We start from the raw sequence: 24,219 nt of genomic DNA, 5'->3' as shown, positions 1-24,219 counted from the left end.
ATAAATGTAACCTATTTCTAGATTAATTTATTCCATTGTTTGAAGCTGTATTTCCTACGAGAATTTCATTAAGTGTTTACCTAAATAACCGAAGGAGACAGTGAATCACCAAGGGAATCGAGCTATCCTGTAAAGCAAATGGAATGCTGTATATGATACGAAGAATTCTATTAAACTTCAGGACAAGGGACACTATAATTCACATTTTCAGTAACTCCAGGGATAGATAAGAAACATCTGCTGGTGACTACAGCAAGTTTAATTCTTTGTAGTATGTAGACAAATTACTGTAACATCAGTGTTGTAGTCCTCAGCATGCTTTAAATAATATAATTATTAATAAAAATGGTTCAAATGGCTCTGAGCACTATGGGACTTAACATCTGAGGTCATCAGTCCCCTAGAACTTAGCACTACTTAAACCTAACTAACCTAAGGACATCACACACATTCCATGCCCGAGGGAGGATTCGAACCTGCGACCGCAGCGAATTATTAATAGTTTATGTTAATGTAGGATGTATAAAATACTATAAGTAATGAACAATAATTTATTTAAGTTGGATATATATACATGTACTTCCTGAAAAAGCTGTTACAAAATCCAGGGCACAACCTCGTTCCATTACAATTGTCACAATTTCCATTTTAAAAGGCAGCAAGCCTTTTCTATATTCCGTGGAATTACACAGAATGATTGATTTGTTGTACACATTTGATATATTGTATTTCGTGAAAAATGAAACAGTTGCAAAACATGTCAGAAGCATATAACATTACCAGTCTTACTGTCTATTAAATTTAATACTTGTGACTAAATATGACTTGTGTTGCTGACAAATGTAGTAACTCAGACAGAGTAATAGAGCAACAAACATTTACTGGAATGTTTGCACCATGATATAAAGGTGTCACTGGGATGATGGACTACCGAAGGACATTCAACAAAGTGAAAATGTAGCTAGTCATTGGAAAGTAATAAGTAATGGTAATACTGAGTATGACGAGATATCAGAGCAACCTCACATTACAACTGCATACCTGATCCGCAACTGAAACATCTCTTTTCTATCGTTACTGCACACCTATGCAACATTTGCTTAAAACCCTGCCATAAGCTAGAAGCAGACTGGTTTCCTTGTAATGAACTTATGTGTAAACAAAATAAATCAGAGGAACTAATTCTGGGATTAACTAAAGATTTACAACATAAATCAAAACTGTAATGATTTTACACTGATTCCAAATTAAACTGAATGGTGTATGATACAACATCCTGGACATTCAAATAAAATGCAGCAACAAAATATTCCTTAATGTTTGCACAAATACTCTCCATGTAAATAGGTGGGGGAGTACTTTACCTCGATTACTATATAAATGCCACCTTAAGAAAAGAAACTGTAGCACTCTTTAACTTTATTCCTGCTGCATAAATCTTAGAATTAAGTGTTTCAATTAAACTGAGTGTATGAAACACCTACTCTGTATTTTAATGCTGTCAAGGGACTGACCCAAAGTGATTTTCTGTAACACATGATTCTACAGTTACTGGCAGAAACTACTTTCACTTTGCATTCTAATAGAAGAGCGTCTCTTAAAACTGAGAGAGTGACAAACTTTACACTAATATGACAGTTCAAGAACAAACTTTTCACTCGGTTCCAAAGTGTGTGCTGTTATGAATGTTTCTAGTAGATTAAACCCATGTGCCCTCCACGTCTGGCACACAGCCTCATACTGCCAATGGGATTTATAAGAAAAGTTTTAAAAAAACAATGAGATTAGTAACAAATTAAGGGTCACAGTCTGGATGAGATGCAAATTTGGGAATGGAGGCCAACTACTGTGTCCAATATTAAGCTATTCCAAACTGTGAGTGGAATAAGCAACTACTACATTATTTATGCCAGCACATATTAAAACTGTGTCATTGCAGGTAACACTGAATGAGGGTCTTGATATAGCACAAGTTTCGTGTTTGGATAGAAGAACAACTGCAAAGCAAATGCATGCCAAACACAAAATAAAGTTGTACAGATATCAACATAAATGACACACCTCAACAAGAGTCACGACCATCCAACTGGAAGTATGTTAAGATGATATCAACTAAACATTCCGTAGCAAACTCTGCTGTATGAACTAAGTAACACTTGACATATCAATGAACTAAATGGAACAATTAAGATACCAGACAGATTATATGAGGCGGCTCAATAGATACAGGACACCACTGAAATCTGGTTGTGATGACACCAATTCTGCAGTGTAACCAGAAGTGTAGGTTAGGTTGAAAGATGATTATTTGGTTATGAGTTGGCAAAGCCAATGATTGTGAATGCCTAATAATGGGAAAAACTAACACACCGAAGAACAACATAGATAATCTTCTTACAGAGACATCGCTTTTTAAACATGAAAACAGCAGTTTCAACATTCGTTAGCACTCATGCTAACTAATGCGAGAGAGAAAACCAACACAACACCCACTCACAAATAAAGAATACAACATATCGGTAATGTGTAACAAAACACAAATTGCAGAGAAATTTAAACACGAATAAAATGTAACACAAGCCACAAATTTATATTTTGTTTTCAAAATCAAAATTAAGCCACTTGAAAATGAATACTATTTACTGTGAACTTTTGTTCACAATTTTAGTCAAATGCATCGAAAATTTAAGGTATCCCACTAGGAAAAAAAGTACTAAGTAGATAGGTTTTCCATACCTTCGTGTGCTGAGTGGGTTGGAAATTGTCCAAATAAATTGCTGAAAGCTATTTCTGACTCAGATTCAAATCTTTAGGAAAGGAAAACAACATTACTTTCGGTCCAGTTCTGTGATTCCCATGACACCTTGGTACACAACATTTGTAAACCATGTTCACAGTAGATTCACTAGAAGTAAACACTATAATCGCTAGTTTTAAGCATAAATGTAGCACTCAGGGTGTATGTGTGGACAAGGGAAGAAAAAACCCGGATTTTTCCTGGATTTCCCGGTTAAAAACACACTTTCTCCCGGGTGACAGTATATTTTCCCGTATCAATCCTTTTAATGGTTATGGTTTTATACACAGGTGTACAATTTCCCAACACTTTAGAAAACGAAACTCAGGGAAAAAGACACGTTTTGGAAAAATCTTTGATGTGCAGCAACATGTACGCTGCGTATTTTCGTATTATGAAAGTATACATTGGAATTCCACCAAACACCGCATGTTACTTTCCGAATCATTCCCAAATTTGCATCTCATCCAGACTGTGACCCTTAATTTGTTACTAATCTCATTTCGATGCGCTTTTGTAAGCCGTTCGTAGCTCATGTCAAGTGATCTTGCCAGCCGATGACAGCGGATATTCAGAGTGTAAGACACGTGATGTAGTCAGCCAACAGCAACATCACTGTTAAGTAACACCAACACACGAATAGGGAAAGTTAATAGTTTAAATTAATATACATAGTGTTGCAACAAGAAAAGAAAAGTTTTCACATATAATATTGGTCTCAAGATGCAAGAGAAGCTAAGATTTTGCATATACTGTTGATCTTTTTTGTGCGTGTTACACTTTAAGATATATCACACAAATGTGTCAGTAAAATTTTTAATAATGACATAAATGTCTGATCTTCAGGGTTCGAAATTCTTCTAAATGGTTCATCATCAAAGAGTTGATTTTTAAATGAGAGTCAAACACTCTGTGATTTAATAAATTCATGGTACATTCTTGCACGTAGTTCAACTTACCTAAGAGGATATTTACTTTGAAAGTAACGCTTTTCAAACCACTATTCGCAATATTTCCCCGTGACCTGTTAGAAAAAAGTTCATTTCAGCAGTTGCCAGAGAGTGCAGATAACAAGCGACACCGCACTTGGGTAGCTATAATGACGTAGGAAGCCCTTATGTACTTACATGTAAAACATTGAAAGATCATACATTATGTCATAAAAGAAACAAGGCATCAGAGGATACTCCAAGAGCATCGGAATTTTGTGAACCATATTAAAATGTCCACATTTAAAGTGCATACTTAAAGTGCACATTCGTATGTCCAGATTCCCTATGAAGTAGACCTTGACCTGATATTAAGCTTTTCAATGTGGATTTCGGGATGTAAATTGTCTTGGAGCACCAGTACTGTATTACATCATGTTTGGTTCTTTATTATGGCATAATGCCATACGTTCTAGAAAATTAAAACGTGCACTTGAAATGCAGCGAACAGTTGAAACTAGCGAGTACTGTGGAATTAAAAATTTAGTTTCAAATACATTGACTGTCTATGCGAAAAAGGTTAACAAAAGTCAAATTTCTATAGCAAACAGACAGAAACAACTTCATTGTTCCGCAAGCTGATTAGACTGTCAGAAAGGTGGAAATAAAATAAAATCTGGAAGTTATGACATACTTTAGCCTTCCGTAATTATGTGAATGTGTTTTAATTCACTTGATAGGCCCCGGCCACATATATCCACTTTGTTTTCATTTGACGTGAGAGTAAACGAAGGGGAAACAGCAACATCACTAAATGTAAACACGAGTCACGTGGAGTCTACCCACTATAACTCAGACTGCACTGCGCATCAGCCCCGGATCTACGACATTTCGACATTTGCGAACTGGGTCAATACTTAAAAAAAAAATTGGATTTTCAAAATATGTTCAGTTCGTAGCTCACATCTTTCGGAAAAGCCTGAAACATAAAACATACGTATTCGACGAAATGTAAGACATTATTTGGTCTTAAGTATGCCAAAGTGCAGTACCACGCCTCTTCATAAAGCATTTTTCTACCGCACGTCCAAACTATATTCAGGAGAGTGGAAACTGAAATGTCCTGTGGTGCCTCTCCTGCTCCCAGTTGGCCGGTTTGACAGCCTGCCCCTCTTTTATTAAAAAAAAAAAAATATATATATATATATACACACACACACACACACACACACACACACACACACTCGCAATTAATAGTGGATGGGATTATTTGTAATCGACAGAATAAGAACTCTTCAGAAAACCTGAACTCTTTATTGCCTATTAGTTAATAACTTGCTGTTTTGTGTGGCATAAAATTAAATATAGGATATATAAAACCAATACTGACAAGAGATAAGCAAGAAATTACACATTTCTTCAAACCTTATCTCCTAGCATTTTTTTCTCTAATCTTGCTTCAGCTTTACATGGCGTGCTTTCCTTTCTGGGAAAGACTCTATTACATCATCGAAGTTCGTCAAACGTTTTGCTACATGAAAAACTGAAATGTCGTTATCTAATACTGAAAAAGCTGTTAATACAAATAATACCCAAGATTACGTCTATTTTGTCACTGTCTGCTAGATAAAACAAAATAGGCCTTTCTAATATGGCATCAATTTTGTAACACACCAAATAAACGAAACTGTTTTGGCACAAATGGCCATTTTTATAACATGACAGAATATAATCCACGAAGTACCAATATCAAATGCCTATTAGGCCTACTACAAGCAAAAAGCTGTACGATACGAAATAGTTCCACATTTACATTCATACGCACCAGCTTTTCAAGCATGAGATTGAAAAGTAGTATTAGGAAATTTTTATACAAATTTGGAATCGTCTTATTGTTCCATAATTTGTGTGATGTCCCTGTTTCTTCTCCTTCCACGTTCTAGCAATCAATCTTGTCATCACCAATTCTGTAGCTATTCCTGCCATTGTCAAAATTTGTTCGCCGTTTAACTTCACTAACCCTGCCAGAATCACAGGTTTAGTTATCCCGCGATTATTTTCCAGTTAGGCGTTCGTATTCGTACAACGCATTTTCCGCACTACTTCCAGAATAGAACTTAAGCGGCTGCTGGCCGGGGACTGTACTGGTTCAAATGGCTCTGAGCACTATGGGACTTAATTTCTGAGGTCATCAGTCCCCTAGAACTTAGAACTACTTAAACCTAACTAATTTAAGGACATCACACACATCCATGCCCGAGGCAGGATTCAAACCTGCGACCGTAGCGGTCCAGACTGAAGCGCCTAGAACCGCACGGCCACAACAGTCGGCAGGGGGGGAACTATACTACTGGTCCTTATTAGTGTAGCGGGCCCGCCAAAAATTTTTCTGTCAAAATTTCACTGTCTTGGAAACACGTAATCTTCTCACCTGTTATTCCTGTCAGTCGTTTATTTCCATTCTGGTAGTCTGAATCTATGGATTTCGCTAGTAATTATAATAACGCTGATCATTCGCAAACTCAATGAACCACATAATCAGACAATGATTGATATTCATCCGTTTGGCTTTACTCCGCTCAGCTTGTATAGCCCCATCCCCTTTTGTCTGCAGAAAGTTTATTTCTAGATGTGACGAGGATTCTCCTGACAGAGACATCACGTACACTATTCAAAAGTCAACTTATGATTCATTCAGAAATCAACTTAAAATATGTTCAAAAACCAACAGGGAAGCATTTCAAAATCATATGAATAATCGATAGACAAACGTGCGCTGGATGCTAGGAGCTTTGTGAAACAAGTTTTTTTTCCTCAAGAATATGAATTTGGCGCCCCCTTTTCCAGTAGCATCTAGCTGCTTGCTGCGACTGCTTGCACAGCCAACAGCCACATTCCTGTAGCCAAAAGTGGGAGAATCTACTTCTCAAATGTGAATCAACTGTGCATGCGCAAGAGCCAGCACATAGCTGCTAAAACAAATCAAATGTAAACAGTTGCGACTTCACGCTCATTCGAGGCAATTTGTTGTTATGAAGTCTTCCTAAAGCCTTTGATACATTTTCAATTGGCTGACGCTTGCATGAGCATTGTGTGTCGATGTTGTATATGGCGCATTTCCTTTGCAATATAAGCTATTTTCGTTTTTTTCTCTTGTTTATGTTTTATTGCTGAAGTATTATTCTGAAGTAACGGGGTACAGTAATATCCTTTGTTAGAATATCGGTTCTTACCAGTCAAAATCACAAAAATTTACGTGAAAACTAAAGCAATGAAAAATTCCCGGAATTCTAAAAATATCCCGGGTTTTTACTGGATGAAAACATTTCCGGGTTTTTCCCAGATCTCCCGGGTTGTATACACCCTGAGCACTAGAATCCAACAAACATGTAGGTACACAACCGCTTCTAAACACAAAATGGTGGCCCGCTTGGAATGACGTCATGACCTGCTACAAATTTTCTGCCGAAGCCTTGTCTCTAGGTGGTGGTGGATGACTCAGCCTTTGTGAGGCAAACTGAGGAGCTACTTGATCGAGAAGCAGTGGCTCTGGTCTCGTAAGTTGACATATGGCCAGGAGAGTAGTGTGCTGACCACATGCCCCTCCACAGTGCTGACCCCCCCATGCCCCTCTATATCCACATCCAGTGGCGCCTGTGGGCTGAGGATGACACAGCGGCTGGTCACTACCGTTGGGCCTTCTCGACTGTTCGGACAGAGTTTAGTTTACTTTTTAAGATAATGGTCTGATACTACTTCCCTCATATACTTTTGTTTGTTTCATTTTCTTCATGCTCTAATAAATTTTCCAATGTACATTTGTCCATATGATCCTCCAATTTAATAAGAACGATTCAGTTCAATAGATTATGACACTGAATAATGCCTGGTGGCTGATACACCAAAACAAAATTGTAATTTCATGTTGGTATGTATCGTAGAATAGAATTTTAATTATTAAATTTATATCGTTATTAGTCACCTTTTAAGGCAATTTTCTGTATTTTAGATCTTAAGGTGGCTCGTTAATGACCTGAAACTAGTTACTGGTGTGATATTTGTGCGATCATGACTGGGCAATTTTTCATCTGGGAATATATGAAGTGAGTGAAATGCACGAGTGAGAAATACGTGAGTGAAATTGTTTGAACGGGATAGGGTAAAAATGCATCTTCATAAGCTTTTAGCACAAATTAGAATAATACTGTATGTACTTATAATGTAATTAGGTTTGCAGCATGCTTATGCGGTTTTGTATAACTTGAAATGTTTGATAGTATCTGTGATAAAACAATACCACTACTACATACATAATGATAACATGCGAACTAAAGTTATGTCACAATGACACTATGTTCAGAACTAACGTGTTCCTAAAACAAAAAGTGATTAACATCACAAAAATTTGTCCTAATCTATTTATCTTTGTATATACACAAACAAAATACAAAAAGCTACAGGAAAAGCATAAAGATTAAATACTCTCCTGAAGTGTACCTTGTCACAGATTACAAAATATAGTTTCAAATTAACCTATTAATGTAGTTTGTAATGTTTGGTACAGTGCATTGTGAATGAGGTCACAATATCATCGTGTATTTAATTTATTTCACTTAGCAAAGCTGTTGAAGAGGATGTTTACAACAGACACACACAATTTAGATTCACACTGTAACTATTTGTGGGTGACCTGCACTAAAGATTTCACAAATCTGATCCAGATGAAACTTATAGCAAAGGAACAAAATTATTGCATTTATGTTCTCAATTTAGTAACTTGTTATAAAACCACTAAAGAGCCAAAATATACAAGGATGTATCTATATGTTAAAACTACAAACCTTGCTAATGTAGTACAGTGTCTGTACAGGTCAATGTTTACATGCATATTTTCTGCTTTCAGTTGTTTTGCTTGTTGAATCAGCTGCAGGGAAGTTGTCATCGCATACTGATAAAATTCCCTGCGGTTCTTCAGTGATTCCACTGCTTCAACAGATGCAGGACCAAGTGACCTACAAATGACAAAAGTAACAATTATGATAACCACTGAACATTACTGGTGTGGTTCCAGAAGCACACTATTAATCAATTCTGTCAAGAAAACATATGAAGTGACAAGCCACTGAACATATCTGCTGCATTACTTTCATCATTTTCATATGTCATCTTCTTACATAAATCTTCTATCAATGGTGTTGACAACAGCATATATGTAATGAGAAAGCAGTTAATAGTTCGAAACTCCATACACTGCTTGCCGTGTTATAGCGATTACGATTTCCGTTTAAGTGTAACTCAAATAGAAGTATAATGAAGTGAATGTCAAGTCAGTGGCAAGAATGCAGTACTGAAACAAGTTCAACAAGATCCAAACTCAAAGCAACAGTTGATTGTGGAAATTGTTAAAACAGAATTGTTGTAATTTTTTTATTATTGTCTGTGCTTCCTTTTGTACTATGTAGTCATTACTACCTCACAAATGAGTTTACAACAATTTAACAAGTCACTAGATCTTAACATCTCATGACCTTAAGTTCCTTTATCACTGATGCAAGACTGATGGAAGCAGCGAGAGAGAGAGGGGAGGGTGGGAGGGAGAGAGGAGGTGGGAGGGAGGGAGAGAGAGAGAGAGAGGGTGGGAGTGGAGAGAGGGAGAGAGAGACAGAGAGAGGGTGGGGTGGGGGGGGCAGAGAGAGGGTGGGGGTGGGGTGGGGGTGGACAGAGAGAGGGTGGGGGTGGGGTGGGGGGCAGAGAGAGGGTGGGGTGGAACAGAGAGGGTGGGGGTGGGGGTGGGGTGGGGGGCAGAGAGAGGGTGGGGTGGGACAGAGAGGGTGGGGGTGGGGTGGGGGTGGGGGGGGACAGAGAGAGGTTGGGGGTAGGGTGGGGGGGACAGAGAGAGGGTGGGGGTAGGGTGGGGGGGCAGAGAGAGGGTGGGGGTGGGGTGGGGGGGGGGGGGGGGGAACAGAGAGAGGGTGGGGGTGGGGTGGGGGTGGGAGACAGAGAGAGGGTGGGGGTGGGGTGGGGGTGGGAAACAGAGAGAGGGTGGGGGTGGGGTGGGGGTGGGAGACAGAGAGAGGGTGGGGGTGGGGTGGGGGTGGGAGACAGAGAGAGGGTGGGGGTGGGGTGGGGGTGGGAGACAGAGAGAGGGTGGGGGTGGGGTGAGGGTGGGAGACAGAGAGAGGGTGGGGTGAGACAGAGAGAGGGTGGGGTGAGACAGAGAGAAGGAGGGGGGAGACAGAGAGAAGGAGGGGGGAGACAGAGAGAAGGAGGGGGGAGACAGAGAGAAGGAGGGGGGAGACAGAGAGAAGGAGGGGGGAGACAGAGAGAAGGAGGGGGGAGACAGAGAGAAGGAGGGGGGAGACAGAGAGAAGGAGGGGGGAGACAGAGAGAAGGAGGGGGGAGACAGAGAGAAGGAGGGGGGAGACAGAGAGAAGGAGGGGGGAGACAGAGAGAAGGAGGGGGGAGACAGAGAGAAGGAGGGGGGAGACAGAGAGAAGGAGGGGGGAGACAGAGAGAAGGAGGGGGGAGACAGAGAGAAGGAGGGGGGAGACAGAGAGAAGGAGGGGGGAGACAGAGAGAAGGAGGGGGGAGACAGAGAGAAGGAGGGGGGAGACAGAGAGAAGGAGGGGGGAGACAGAGAGAAGGAGGGGGGAGACAGAGAGAAGGAGGGGGGAGACAGAGAGAAGGAGGGGGGAGACAGAGAGAAGGAGGGGGGAGACAGAGAGAAGGAGGGGGGAGACAGAGAGAAGGAGGGGGGAGACAGAGAGAAGGAGGGGGGGAGACAGAGAGAAGGAGGGGGGGAGACAGAGAGAAGGAGGGGGGGAGACAGAGAGAAGGAGGGGGGGAGACAGAGAGAGAGAGAGGGGGGAGACAGAGAGAGAGAGAGGGGGGAGACAGAGAGAGAGAGAGGGGGGGGGCGAGACAGAGAGAGAGAGGGGGGGCGAGACAGAGAGAGAGGGGGGGGGCGAGACAGAGAGAGAGGGGGGGGGGCGAGACAGAGAGAGAGGGGGGGCGAGACAGAGAGAGAGGGGGGGCGAGACAGAGAGAGAGGGGGGGGGCGAGACAGAGAGAGAGGGGGGGCGAGACAGAGAGAGAGGGGGGGGCGAGACAGAGAGAGAGGGGGGGGCGAGACAGAGAGAGAGGGGGGGCGAGACAGAGAGAGGGGGGGGAGACAGAGAGAGGGGGAGAGAGGGGGAGAGGGGGAGAAAGAGAGAGGGGGAGAAAGAGGGGGAGAAAAGAGAGGGGTGAGAGGGGGTGGGGGAGAGGGGGAGAAAGAGAGAGGGTCCGGCTAGTCACTGGCAGGAAGAGAGACAGCATTGCTGATTTCCGAACAAATTATAATAAAAGTTTGAAACTGACTAAAGTTGACTGGATATTTTGGGCGCAAATGTATCTTGGAACGAAAATAAAGTTGTGTGGAAACTATGATAGCTGAAGCAAATTGCCAAGCTGCTGCCTCTTAGATATTCAGTCAGTCAGCCACTCACTCACTCATTTACCCATTTATTCATCCACTTGCCATGTTCCGTAGGTCCCATCAAGAAGGGGAAACTACAGGGATATGGAATGTGTCAAGGTATACATTAACATGAGACGAAGACATAATAGAAACTTAATCCATTTACTGCATTAACAATAAACTATCACTACACTACTTAATGTTATTTACACTTACAACATCTAAATTTAATTCAGTTCTAGTAAGTAAAGCGCTACTTTGAAAAAAGCTACTGTGTCTTTAGTTTTATTAAACATTGAGATGACCTAAGTTATGGGATAGACATATGCACATATACTGATGACAGTAGTATTGTGTACAAAAGGTATAAAAGGGCAGTGCACTAGTGCAATTGTCATTTGTACCCAAGTGGTTCATGTGTAATGGTCTCTGATGTGATTATGTCCTCATGATGGGAATTAACAGACCTTGAACACAGAATGATAGTTGCAGCTAGGCACATGGGACATTTCATTTTGGAAGTTTTTAGGGAATTGAATATTGCCAGATGCACAGTGTCAAGAGTGTGCTGAAAAAAAAAAAAATTCAAGTATTATCTCTCACCACAGAGAATACAATGGCTGACAACCTTCACTTAATGACTGAGAGCAGTGACATTTGCGTAGAGTTGTCAATGCCAACAGACAAGCAACACTGAGTGGAATAACCACAAAAATCTGTGTGATGTACGATGAACGTACCTGTTAGAACAGTGTGGCAAAATTTGGCATTAATGGACTATGGCAGAAGATGACCAACACGAGAACCTTTGCTAACAACACATCATCGTCTACAACACCTCTCATGAGCTCATGAACATTATCGGTTGGACTCTAGACAACTGGAATACTGTGGCCTCGTCAGGTAAGTCTAGATTTCAGTTGGTAAGAGGTGATGGTAGGGTTCTAGTGAGTAACAGACCCCACGAAACCACGAACCCAAATTGTCAACAAGGCACTATACAGTGGTGGCTCCATAATGGTGTGAGCTGTGCTGACATGGCATGGACTAGGTACTCTGGTCCTGCTAAGCTGATCATTGAGTGGAAATGGTTATGTTCAGCTACTTTGAGACTATTTGCAGTCATTCATGGACTTCTTGTCTCCAAACAACAATGGAATTTTTATGGACGACAATGTGCCATGTCACCGGGTCACAGATGTTCATGATTGCTTTGACGAACATCCTGGACAATTCGAACAAATGATTTAGCCACTCAGATCACCCTATGTGAATCCCATCAAACATCTGTGGGAGATAATCAAGAGGTCAGTTTGTGCACAACACCTTGCACCTGCAACACTTCCACAATTATGGATGGCTATAGAGGTGGCGTGGTTCAGTATTTCTGCAGGGGTCTTCCAACGACTTATTGAATCCATGCCACATCAAGTTGCTGCACTTACTCAGTCCTATTTATAGTACATTAGTACTTGTTATACCACTTTATAACTAACTCTGCTACTTGCCATGTAGAAAACTGAAATTTTAAATTCCCGAGTCTAGACATTCAGATAACATGTAGTAAGAATGATTACTGAAACATGTCTTAATTTTCTTTTGAACTTCTATGGATTCCAAATTACTTGCTTTACGTTAGATAGGAGCTTGTCAAATATCTTACCACCAGAGTCTAGTTTCAATGCTATGCAAGGAAGCAAGGTCTACATGTAAATTATTTTTGTGTCTTGTATTGTGACTGTGTACAAGGTCTGTTCAAAAAATTCCAGACCTTAGTCCACAAAATATTTCTATCCTTTCCTTTTACCTATTTTGCACGGTCTCCTTCAAAATACTCTCTTTCGCAACTGATACAGAACTCCGAACACCATTTCCACTTCCAGAAGCAGTCTTGGGACACTTCTTGCTGGATCACGTGAAGCCCCACCTGCGAATTTTCTTTTATTTTGCCTATGGTTGCAAACCTTCATCCTTTCAATAGGGTTTTCAACTATGGAAATAAAAAGAAGTCTGCAGGGGCCAGGTCTGGAGGGTACAGAGGATGAGGCAGCACAGTGATTTCTTTTTTTATGCAATAGTTACGCACCAACAGAGATGAATGTGGAGATGCATAATTGTGATGCAAGAGCCATGAATTGTCTCGCCATATTTCAGGCTGTTTCCTTCTCAAATTTTCTCGCAGGCATCACAATACATCCCGATAGTAGCATCAATTAACAGTTTGTCCCTGCGGCACAAATTCATGATGAACTAATCCTTCAAAGTCAAAAAAAACTATCAGTGGCATGGCTTTGACATCTGACCTGACTGGAGAGCTTTTTCTAGTCTCGGAGAACCTTTCCTGACCTACTGTGAAGAAGGAACCTTAAAGTCAACATCATAACCATAACCTTGATGTCAACATCATAATCATAATCTTGATCCCAAAATCATAACCATAGACCTATGACTCATCACCAGTTGTAATTCTCTTAAGGAACACTTCATTTTTGTTTGCGCAATCCAAAAGCTCGGTTTTTGAGGCGAAGGTCTTTCAGGTCATAACTCATGAGCCATGGGACGAACTTGGTGGCAACTCAATGCATTCCATGATACTGGCAACTCAATTTATTCCACGATGCTGTGTCAGGTTTTCATGGCATGATCCAACTGAAATTTTAGATTCTTCTGCAATCTCTTGGACAGTCAGTCTTCAATTGACACGCATAATTACATTGACGATCCTGACATCCGCATTGTCGGTAGACGTCAAAGGGAGTCCTGAACAGTGGTTGTCTCTAACTTCCATCCGGCCAATTTTAAATTGTGTGAACCGTTCATAACACTGAAAACGGCTTAAGCAACCACCATCATGGACTTTATGCATCATTTGGCCTGTCTCTATAAAGGTTTTCTTGAATATCATGCAAAATTTAATGGAGACGCGTTGCTCCTCTAACTCTGCCATCTCGAAATTCCCAAACTGTGTGACATAACGTTCTACTCAATACAGCACTGAACAATAACTAACAGACATACAACAATGAAACTTCTGGCAGTCACACATTAAACACAGGCATGTATAGGGATGCCAACAGCATTTTGCTCCAACACATCATTGGCATGAAATTATGAATGTTCCAGAATCTTTTGAACAGGCTTCGTATGTTACAGTTCAATTGTAACTGAGTTTCATTACAAAAGGCCCTTAAGGAATTTAAAAAAAAAAAAAAAAAGGGCTTCTGCAATATGTACAATTATCTACTTTACACAATATTCTTCCTGCTCACTTCTGTTGAATAAACATTTCATTGACTTTAAGAGCATTGCCCCAGATAATATTTTCATACAAGAACAGGGAGTGAACTATGCAAAATAAGCTAAGATTCTTGTCTTTAAGTCAACACAATGGGAGAAGCTTCTAAGGGCATTGTAATGCTGAACTGCACTTCTTGATTAGTTTATCCAAGAGCTATCCAGCAGGACCCCAAGCAATTTTATGCACTATGCTTCATTAACTATATGACCATTAACGTATATTTCTGCTGTTAAAAGGTAATTATTAGTTTCCTGAAACTGCATAATATTAGTCTTTGTGAGGTTAAGACAAACTGTTCACTACAAATAATTTGTAGGCCTTTTCCGGTATCGTCTGAGCTGTGTCTGCTAAGATTGAGCTTGGACCATAGATTTGTATGCTTTTGAACTACCCTTTAAAGCTATAGGAGCATCACTTATGTATGTTAATAATAATAATAATAATAATAATAAACCCCGTGGAGGCTCGGGAAAAGAATAGGCCTTTGGTATGATCTGCCAGTCGTAAAAGGCGACGAAAAGAACAAACCACTAATATGGCTAACCCCCCTTTCAGTGTGATTAGTTGGTTCAGGATGGAACTACTGAAGCCTCGGACAAGCGCTGTCATGGACGGGGACGACACTTGAACCCTATGCCCGTCCACAATGGTAACGACACTGCTAGCCACACGGAAAATGATTTAAATCCAAATAGAGGTGTTTTGCAGGACATGCTTCCTGCAACCACTCTAGAAGGAAAACAAAGACAGAGGATGAGATGGTCAGATGAAGTTAAGCGACACCTCATGTTCTGTTATTACCAAGCAACAAACTTAGGAACCAGCACAACTGGATACAGACCACAAGTATACACAACATTTATTACCAGATATCCAGAATTAAAATTTTTAACAGAACAACGACTGGCTGATCACATTCGTGTAGTAATCAAAAAATAACAGGATACCACAGTCAGAATTATAAAACATCAAACAAAAAGTACAACAAATACTGGAACAAAATAATGTGCAATCAGAAGAAGAAAATAAAGTAATGGACTCAAACATCACAGAGCAAACAAACAAAGAACACCACGCATCAATTAAACAATCAGAGGAAAACGAAATCTTAAGACAGCCACCAGAACAAGCACAAATAGAACATGAAGTGACACACATGTTAGATACAGAAGAAAAATTTCAGTTGACATATATAGACTACAAAGACACAAATACAGACATTAGACCATTCTTGCATAGACCACCAAATAACCCACAAGTTGAAACAACAATAACAACTATCAACACAATCATACACAACAAAATAAATGAAAATACAACAATGGAAGAGCTACAACTACTGGTTTATGTAGGAGCACTCACTACACTAAATATACACACTAGGCAGAGATCAGAAGCAACCAACACACAGAAGAAACCCATAAAACCAGCATGGCAACACAGGCTACAGATCAGAATAGAGAAACTGAGAAAAGACATTGGACAGCTAACACAATTTATAAGAAATGAAATATCAGACAAAAAACGAAAAAGGTTAGGTAAAATCTCACAACAAGAAGCGATAGAGCAATTAGATGAAAAGAAGCAGAAATTACAAGCATTGACCAAACGACTTAGAAGATATAAAAAAAGTGAAAATAGAAGGAAACAAAACCAAACATTCAACACAAACCAAAAGAAATTTTATCAGACAATAGATAGCACACACATTAAAATAGACAATCCACCAAACATAACAGACATGGAACACTTCTGGAGCAACATATGGTCAAACCCGGTACAACATAACAGACACGCACGGTGGATACAAGCAGAAACAGACTCATCCAAGATGATACCACAAATGTCTGAAGTGATAATTCTGCAACATGAAGTCACCTAAGCAATTAATTCTACGCACAGTTGGAAAGCCCCTGGAAATGATAAAATAGCAAATTTCTGGCTAAAGAAGTTCACCTCAGCAAATTCATATTTAACTAAATTATTTAACAATTACATTGCAGACCCATACACATTCCCTGATACACTTACACAAGGAATAACTTATCTGAAACCTAAAGACCAAGCAGACACAGCAAACCCAGCAAAATATCGCCCCATAACATGCCTACCAACAAAATACAAAATATTAATTTCAGTCACTACACAGAAATTAATGACACATACAACACAGAACAAAATTATAAATGAAGAACAAAAAGGCTGCTGCAAAGGAGCACGAGGATGTAAAGAGCAACTCATAATAGATACAGAGATGACATATCAAGCTAAAACTAAACAAAGGTCGCTGCACTACGCATACATTGATTACCAAAAAGCTTTTGATAGTGTACCCCACTCATGGTTACTACAGATATTGGAAATATAGAAAGTAGATCCTAAATTAATATAGTTCCAAAACATGTTGTTGTTGTCTTCAGTCCTGAGACTGGTTTGATGCAGCTCTCCATGCTACTCTATCCTGTGCAAGCTTCTTCATCTCCCAGTACCTACTGCAGCCTACATCCTTCAGAATCTGCTTAGTGTATTCATCTCTTGGTATCTCTCTACGATTTTTACCCTCCACGCTGCCCTCCAATGCTAAATTTGTGATCCCTTGATGCCTCAGAACATGACCTACTAACCAGTCCCTTCTTTTTGTCAAGTTGTGCCACAAACTCCTCTTCTCCCCAATTCTATTCAATATCTCCTCATTATGTGATCTACCCATCTAATCTTGAGCATTCCTCTGTAGCACCACATTTCGAAAGCTTCTATTCTCTTCTTGTCCAAACTATTTACCGTCCATGTTTCACTTCCATACATGGCTACACTCCATACAAATACTTTCAGAAACGACTTCCTGACACTTAAACCTATACTCGATGTTAACAAATTTCTCTTCTTCAGAAACGCTTTCCTTGACATTGCCAGTCTACATTTTATATCCTCTCTACTTCGACCATCATCAGTTATTTTGCTCCCCAAATAGCAAAACTCCTTTACTACTTTAAGTGTCTCATTTCCTAATCTAATTCCCTCAGCATCACCCAACTTAATTCGACTACATTCCATTATCCTCGTTTTGCTTTTTTAGATGTTCATCTTATATCCTCCTTTCAAGACACTGTCCATTCCATTCAACTGCTCTTCCAAGTCCTTTGCTGTCTCTGTCATCGGCGAACCTCAAAGTTTTTATTTCTTTTCCATGGATTTTAATACCTACTCCGAACTTTTCTTTTGTTTCCTTCAAAGCTGGCTCAATATACAGACTGAATAGCATCGGGGAGAGGCTACAACCCGGTCTCACTCCCTTCCCAACCACTGCTTCCCTTTCATGCCCCTCGACTCTTACGATTGCCGTCTGGTTTCTGTACAAATTGTAAATAGCCTCTCGCTCCCTGTATTTTACCCCTGCCACCTTTAGAATTTGAAAGAGAGTATTCCAGTCAACATTGTCAAAAGCTTTCTCTAAGTCTACAAATGCTAGAAACGTAGGTTTGCCTTTCCTTAATCTATTTTCTAAGATAAGTCGTAGGGTCAGTATTGCCTCACGTGTTCCAACATTTCTGAGGAATCCAAACTGATCTTCGCCGAGGTTGGCTTCTACCAGTTTTACCAGTCGTCTGTAAAGAATTCGTGTTAGTATTTTGCAGCTGTGACTTATAAACTGATAGTTCGGTAATTTTCACATCTGTCAACACCTGCTTTCTTTGGGATTGGAATTATTATATTCTTCTTGAAGTCTGAGGGTATTTCGCCTGTCTCATACATCTTGCTCACCAGACGGTAAAGTTTTGTAAGGATTGGCTCTGCCAAGGCTGTCAGTAGTTCCAATAGAATGTTGTCTACTCCCGGAGCCTTGTTTCGACTCAGGTCTTTCAGTGCTCTGTCAAACTCTTCACGCAGTATCGTATCTCCCATTTCATCTTCATCTACATCCTCTTCCATTTCCATGATATTGTCCTCAAGTACATTGCCCTTGTATAGACCCTCTATATATTCCTTCCACCTTTCTGTTTTCCCTTCTTTGCTTAGAACTGGATTTCCACCTGAGCTCTTGATATTCATACAAGTGGCTCTCTTTTCTCCAAAGGTCTCTTTAATTTTCCTGTAGGCAGTATCTGTCTTACCCCTAGTGAGATAAGCCTCTACATCCTTACGTTTGTCCTTTAGCCATCCCTGCTTAGCCATTTTGCACTTCCTGTCGATCTCATTTTTGAGACGTTTGTATTCCTTTTTGCCTGCTTCATTTACTGCGTTTTTATATTTTCTCCTTTCATCAATTAAATTCAATATTTCTTCTGTTACCCAAGGATTTCTACTAGCCCTCATCTTTTTTCCTACTTGATCCTCTGCTGCCTTCACTACTTCATCCCCCAGAGCTACCCATTCTTCTTCTACTGTATTTCTTTCCCCCTTTTCTGTCAATTGTTCCCTTATGCTCTCCCTGAAACTCTGTAAAACCTCTGGTTCTTTCAGTTTATCCAGGTCCCATCTCCTTAAATTCCCACCTTTTTGCTGTTTCTCCAGTTTTAATCTACAGTTCATAACCAATAGATTGTGGTCAGAGTCCACATCTGCCCCTGGAAATGTCTTACAATTTAAAACCTGCTTCCTAAATCTCTGTCTTACCATTATATAATCTATCTGATACCTTCTAGTATCTCCAGGATTCTTCCATGTATACAACCTTCTTTTATGATTCTTGAACCAAGTGTTAGCTATGATTAAACTATGCTCTGTGCAAAATTCTACCAGACGGCTTCCTCTTTCATTTCTCTCCCCCAATCCATATTCACCCACTATGTCTCCTTCTCTCCCTTTTCCTACTCTCGAATTCGTAACCCATGACTATTAAATTTTCGTCTCCCTTCACCACCTGAATAATTTCTCTTATCTCATCATACATTTCATCAATTTCTTCATCATCTGCAGAGCTAGTTGGCATATAAACTTGTACTACTGTAGTAGGCATGGGCTTCGTGTCTATCTTGGCCACAATAATGCGTTCACTATCCTGTTTGTAGTAGCTTACCCGCATTCCTATTTTTTTATTCATTATTAAACCTACTCCGGCATTACCCCTATTTGATTTTGTATTTATAACCCTGTATTCACCTGACCAAAAGTCTTGTTCCTCCTGCCACCGAACTTCACTAATTCCCATTATATCTAACTTCAACCTATCCATTTCCCTTTTTAAATTTTCTAACCTACCTGCCCGATTAAGGGATCTGACATTCCATGCTCCGATCCGTAGAACGCCAGTTTTCTTTCTCCTGATAACGACGTTCTCTTTTGTAGTCCCCGCCCGGAGATCCAAATGGGGGACTATTTTACCTCCGGAATATTTTACCCAAGAGGACGCCATCATCATTTAACCATACAGTAAAGCTGCATGCCGTCAGGAAAAATTACGGGTGTAGTTTCCCCTTGCTTTCAGCCATTCGCAGTACCAGCACAGCAAGCCCGTTTTGGTTAGTGTTGCAAGGCCAGATCAGCCAATCATCCAGACTGTTGCCCCTGCAACTACTGAAAAGGCTGCTGCACCTCTTCAGGAACCACACGTTTGTCTGGCCTCTCAACAGATACCCCTCCGTTGTGGTTGCACCTACGGTACGGCCATCTGTATCGCAGAGGCACGCAAGCCTCCCCACCAACGGCAAGGTCCATGGTTCATGGGGGTAGTAATGAAAAATTGGAAAACCACACTTAATATCCAAACAAATTCAAATAATATCACATCACAGCCAATACAGTTTAAGCGTGGAATATACCAAGGAGACTCATTAAGTCCTTTCTGGTTCTGCCTTGCTCGGAACCCACTATCCAACATGCTAAATAATACAAATTATGGATATAATATTACTGGAACATACCCACACAAAATAACACATTTGCTATACATGGATGATCTAAAACTACTGGCAGCAACAAATCAACAACTCAACCAATTACTAAAGATAACAGAAGTATTCAGCAATGACATAAATATGGCTTTTGGAACAGACAAATGTAAGAAAAATAGCATAGTCAAGGGAAAACACACTAAACAAGAAGATTACATATTGGATAACCACAGCGACTGCATAGAAGCGATGGAAAAAACAGATGCCTATAAATATCTAGGATACAGACAAAAAATAAGAATAGATAATACAAATATTAAAGAACTAAAAGAAAAATATAGACAAAGACTAACAAAAATACCGAAAACAAAACTGACAGCAAGAAACAAGACAAAAGCTATAAATACTTATGCTATACCAATATTGACCTACTCATTTGGAGTAGTGAAATGGAGTAACACAGACCTAGAAGCACTCAATACACTTACACGATCACAATGCCACAAATATAGAATACATCACATACATTCAGCACCAGAAAGATTCACATTAAGCAGAAAGGAAGGAGGAAGGGGATTTATCGACATAAAAAACCTACATTATGGACAGGTAGACAATTTAAGAAAATTCTTTCTAGAACGAGCAGAAACTAGCAAAATACACAAAGCAATCACTCATATAAATACATCAGCTACACCATTGCAATTTCATAACCACTCCTACAACCCTTTAGATCACATAACATCAACAGATACGAAGAAAGTAAATTAGAAAAAGAAAACACTACATGGCAAGCACCTGTATCATCTAACACAGCCACACATCGATCAAGACGCATCCAACACATGGCTAAGAAAAGGCAATATATACAGTGAGACAGAAGGATTCATGATTACAATACAGGATCAAACAATAAACACCAGATATTACAGCAAACATATTATTAAAGATCCCAATACTACAACAGATAAATGCAGACTTTACAAACAACAAATAGAAACAGTAGATCATATCACAAGCAGATGTACAATACTAGCAAATACAGAATACCCCAGAAGACATGACCATGTAGCAAAAATAATACATCAACAACTTGCCATACAACATAAACTAATAAAACAACACATTCCCACAAACAAGTGTGCACCACAAAATGTACTGGAGAATGAAGAATACTAATTATACTGGAACAGAACCATTATAACAGATAAAACAACACCACATAACAAACCTGACATCATACTCACCAATAAAAAGAAGAAATTAACACAACTAATCGAAATATCCATACCCAATACAACAAATATACAGAAGAAAATGGGAGAAAATATTGAAAAATACATCCAACTGGCTGAGGAAGTCAAGGATATGTGGCATCAGGATAAAGTTGACATTATACCAATTATACTATCAACTACAGGAGTCATACCACACAATCTCCACCAGTACATCAACGCAATACAGCTACATCCAAAGTTATATATACAACTACAGAAATCTGTAATTATTGATACATGTTCAATTACCCGAAAGTTCCTAAATGCAATGTAACATATACCCTACAGTTAAAAGGAAGTCACGCTTGATCAAGGTCCGCGTCACTTTCCATTTTTAACCAGACATAACATCTGAGAAAGGAAAGAAATAATAATAATAATAAAAACGTGACCCTGTACCAACTGCTGTAGCACTCCACATGTTATGTTCTATCACTGTAAAGTTATTTGCATGCCCAAGGTAGTCTGTTAAAGTAATCACTGAATTTGGTGGCCAATGATTTCAAAGTGTCACCATTTCTGCCAGACCTATTTTCTGGAGGCTCAATTTAATTCGGAATACTTGTTGTATTTGGTCTTGTTCAATAATGTTCGAAATAATATAATAATTTAATTTTGCCTTATTCTTGGAGTGGCTTATTTTCTGAGCACAGTACACGAGTTTTGAGTTTGTAATGGCAGCATGAAGGATTCAACAACACTGATTGTAATAGTGTTTCAAATATCAAATACTGATTGTTGTCTGAATCACATAAGAATTCTCTCTTCCTAGCACAAGATACTTTAATCCCCAGGTGTTATTCACCCTTTATCCTTGCTTCTGTTCAATTTTTCTCTCATTTTTTTAGGGGAAAACATGACTCCAAGTGCTGTGGGAATACGTTTAAGGAAAAGTTAACTTTCCATTAATACTGTCTGCTCTATAAATGTCTCCCCAGAATTCTTCCCACAATTACTCTCGAAACATGGATATCAAGTCATTGTTTATGGTTCTGCAATACAGCGCTTTTCTTTTATGCTCTGTATCTAACTGGCCTGTAAATTGTGTTGTTTATGTTTTACAATCAGGTCAGATAAACCACTGAATATTGGTTTTACAACTAAATCACTTCTGACTGTTTGTTCTAAAAACAAACTGTCAATAGATATAAGTCCTTTAATCCTTGTAGGGAATTTTACCACAGAACATAATCTAAAGCTGGAGATCAACTCTCTGTGTCTTTGATCAGTATTAACTGACAGGAAATCAATGTTGAAGTCTGCACAAACAATTTTCCAGTTAAATCTGCATAATCTTATTAAAATTGTTTTTAGCTGCTTTATGAAGCTTAAGATACTTCTTGGTAGTGGTCTGCAAATGTCAATACTACAAGCATGTGTGTTTACAGATCCACTATTGTGGCACAGCATTCAAAAATCTGTTCAGCAAAATATTTGTTAACTTGAAGGGCCTTGGACTTAACTCCCCCTTTCTTTTTATGGGTTCTACAGAAGCATGATATTTACTTGTAGCAATCAAGATGAATCCATTCTATTTCACTGATTTCCATGTGATGTTCTGACATGCACTACTCTGCTAAAATTCCATGTGTTAACATACCACTGCAATGCCTGTGCATCGTGTCTCTCATCGCTGTTCGCGGCGCAATGTTCCTGTGTAAAAGACATTGAGAGCAACAGAGATTGACTTACCTGGCCATTTCAATAAGCAGCAGCTTATGGGTGGTGCAAATGTTTTTGTGGACTGAGAATGCAGTAGATGTGTGATGTTTCTGCTGTGTTTGGAGGCAGTACATGGTTGACCTTGGCTGTTGTATGGGGGTAAACATGCTGACACGATGGCCTTTAAGCTTTCCCTGATGCTAACATCTTGGCTTGAAAGACATGGAGTATAGCCAAGAGTACAGCTGTGCTCTGGGCGTTCACTGGGTGTTGGCTTGCAATGTTCACTTGTGTTAACATACCGCTGCAAGGCCTGTGCGACGTGTCTCTTGTCACCGTTGGTGGTGCAGTGTTCCTGTGTACAAGTCATTGAGAACAATAGAGACTGACTTGGCTGGCCAATTCAATAAGCAGCAAGCTCTGTTTTACCACACCCCACATAATGCTTCATCCAGAACATATCATATGCCTCAGAGAATGACACTAGTGTGAGGAGCAGTCTGAACACTATGCCTGATGTCATCTTAAATTGTACAGTTACCATTATGGTTGAAACTGTTATTTGCACCCCCATGATCTTCTTTTCCACGGTCTTTTCCCAAACAGCATGAATCATATGAGACACCACTGAAATATGCACCTGGCAATCAGTTCTGAACCAGTTAAGACACCTGATGACAATTATTCAACAATATTCAACAATATATATAGCACAAGCCACCAATGAGATGCTAGGAAGAAGCCATGCCTCCAGTAGTTCTGAGGTGTCACCACCACGTCTCTGTCCTGAAATAGTGTTCACAGAGGCCAGGAGAGCAGTTCTGTTCAAGGTCAGACCCTTTCCACTTCGAGGAAGCTCCTGTCAGAGTAATGTCATCGTGCTGCCTGCTCACCATAACATAGCGTATGTCAACCATCAGAGAATGAAGAGACTTCCATCTCCTGTGAACTGTGTCTACATGCCAA

The 24,219-nt window shown here is 39.9% G+C and overlaps 1 protein-coding gene across 1 annotated transcript in view; it reads right to left on the bottom strand.

Annotated features, from left to right (window-relative positions):
- LOC124621679 (Fanconi anemia group I protein-like) overlaps positions 1–24,219 on the bottom strand; it is a 276,076-nt gene that overhangs the window by 88,585 nt on the left and 163,272 nt on the right. The window contains exon 16 of the mRNA XM_047147159.1: positions 8,568–8,738. Coding sequence (XP_047003115.1) covers positions 8,568–8,738 — 171 coding nt within the window. The remainder of the gene's footprint in view (positions 1–8,567; positions 8,739–24,219) is intronic.

Source organism: Schistocerca americana, chromosome 1 (assembly GCF_021461395.2).
Source record: "Schistocerca americana isolate TAMUIC-IGC-003095 chromosome 1, iqSchAmer2.1, whole genome shotgun sequence".
NCBI lineage: Eukaryota > Metazoa > Arthropoda > Insecta > Orthoptera > Acrididae > Schistocerca > Schistocerca americana.
Note: the sequence above shows the minus strand (reverse complement) of the source record. Positions and strands in the feature narration are given on the sequence as shown.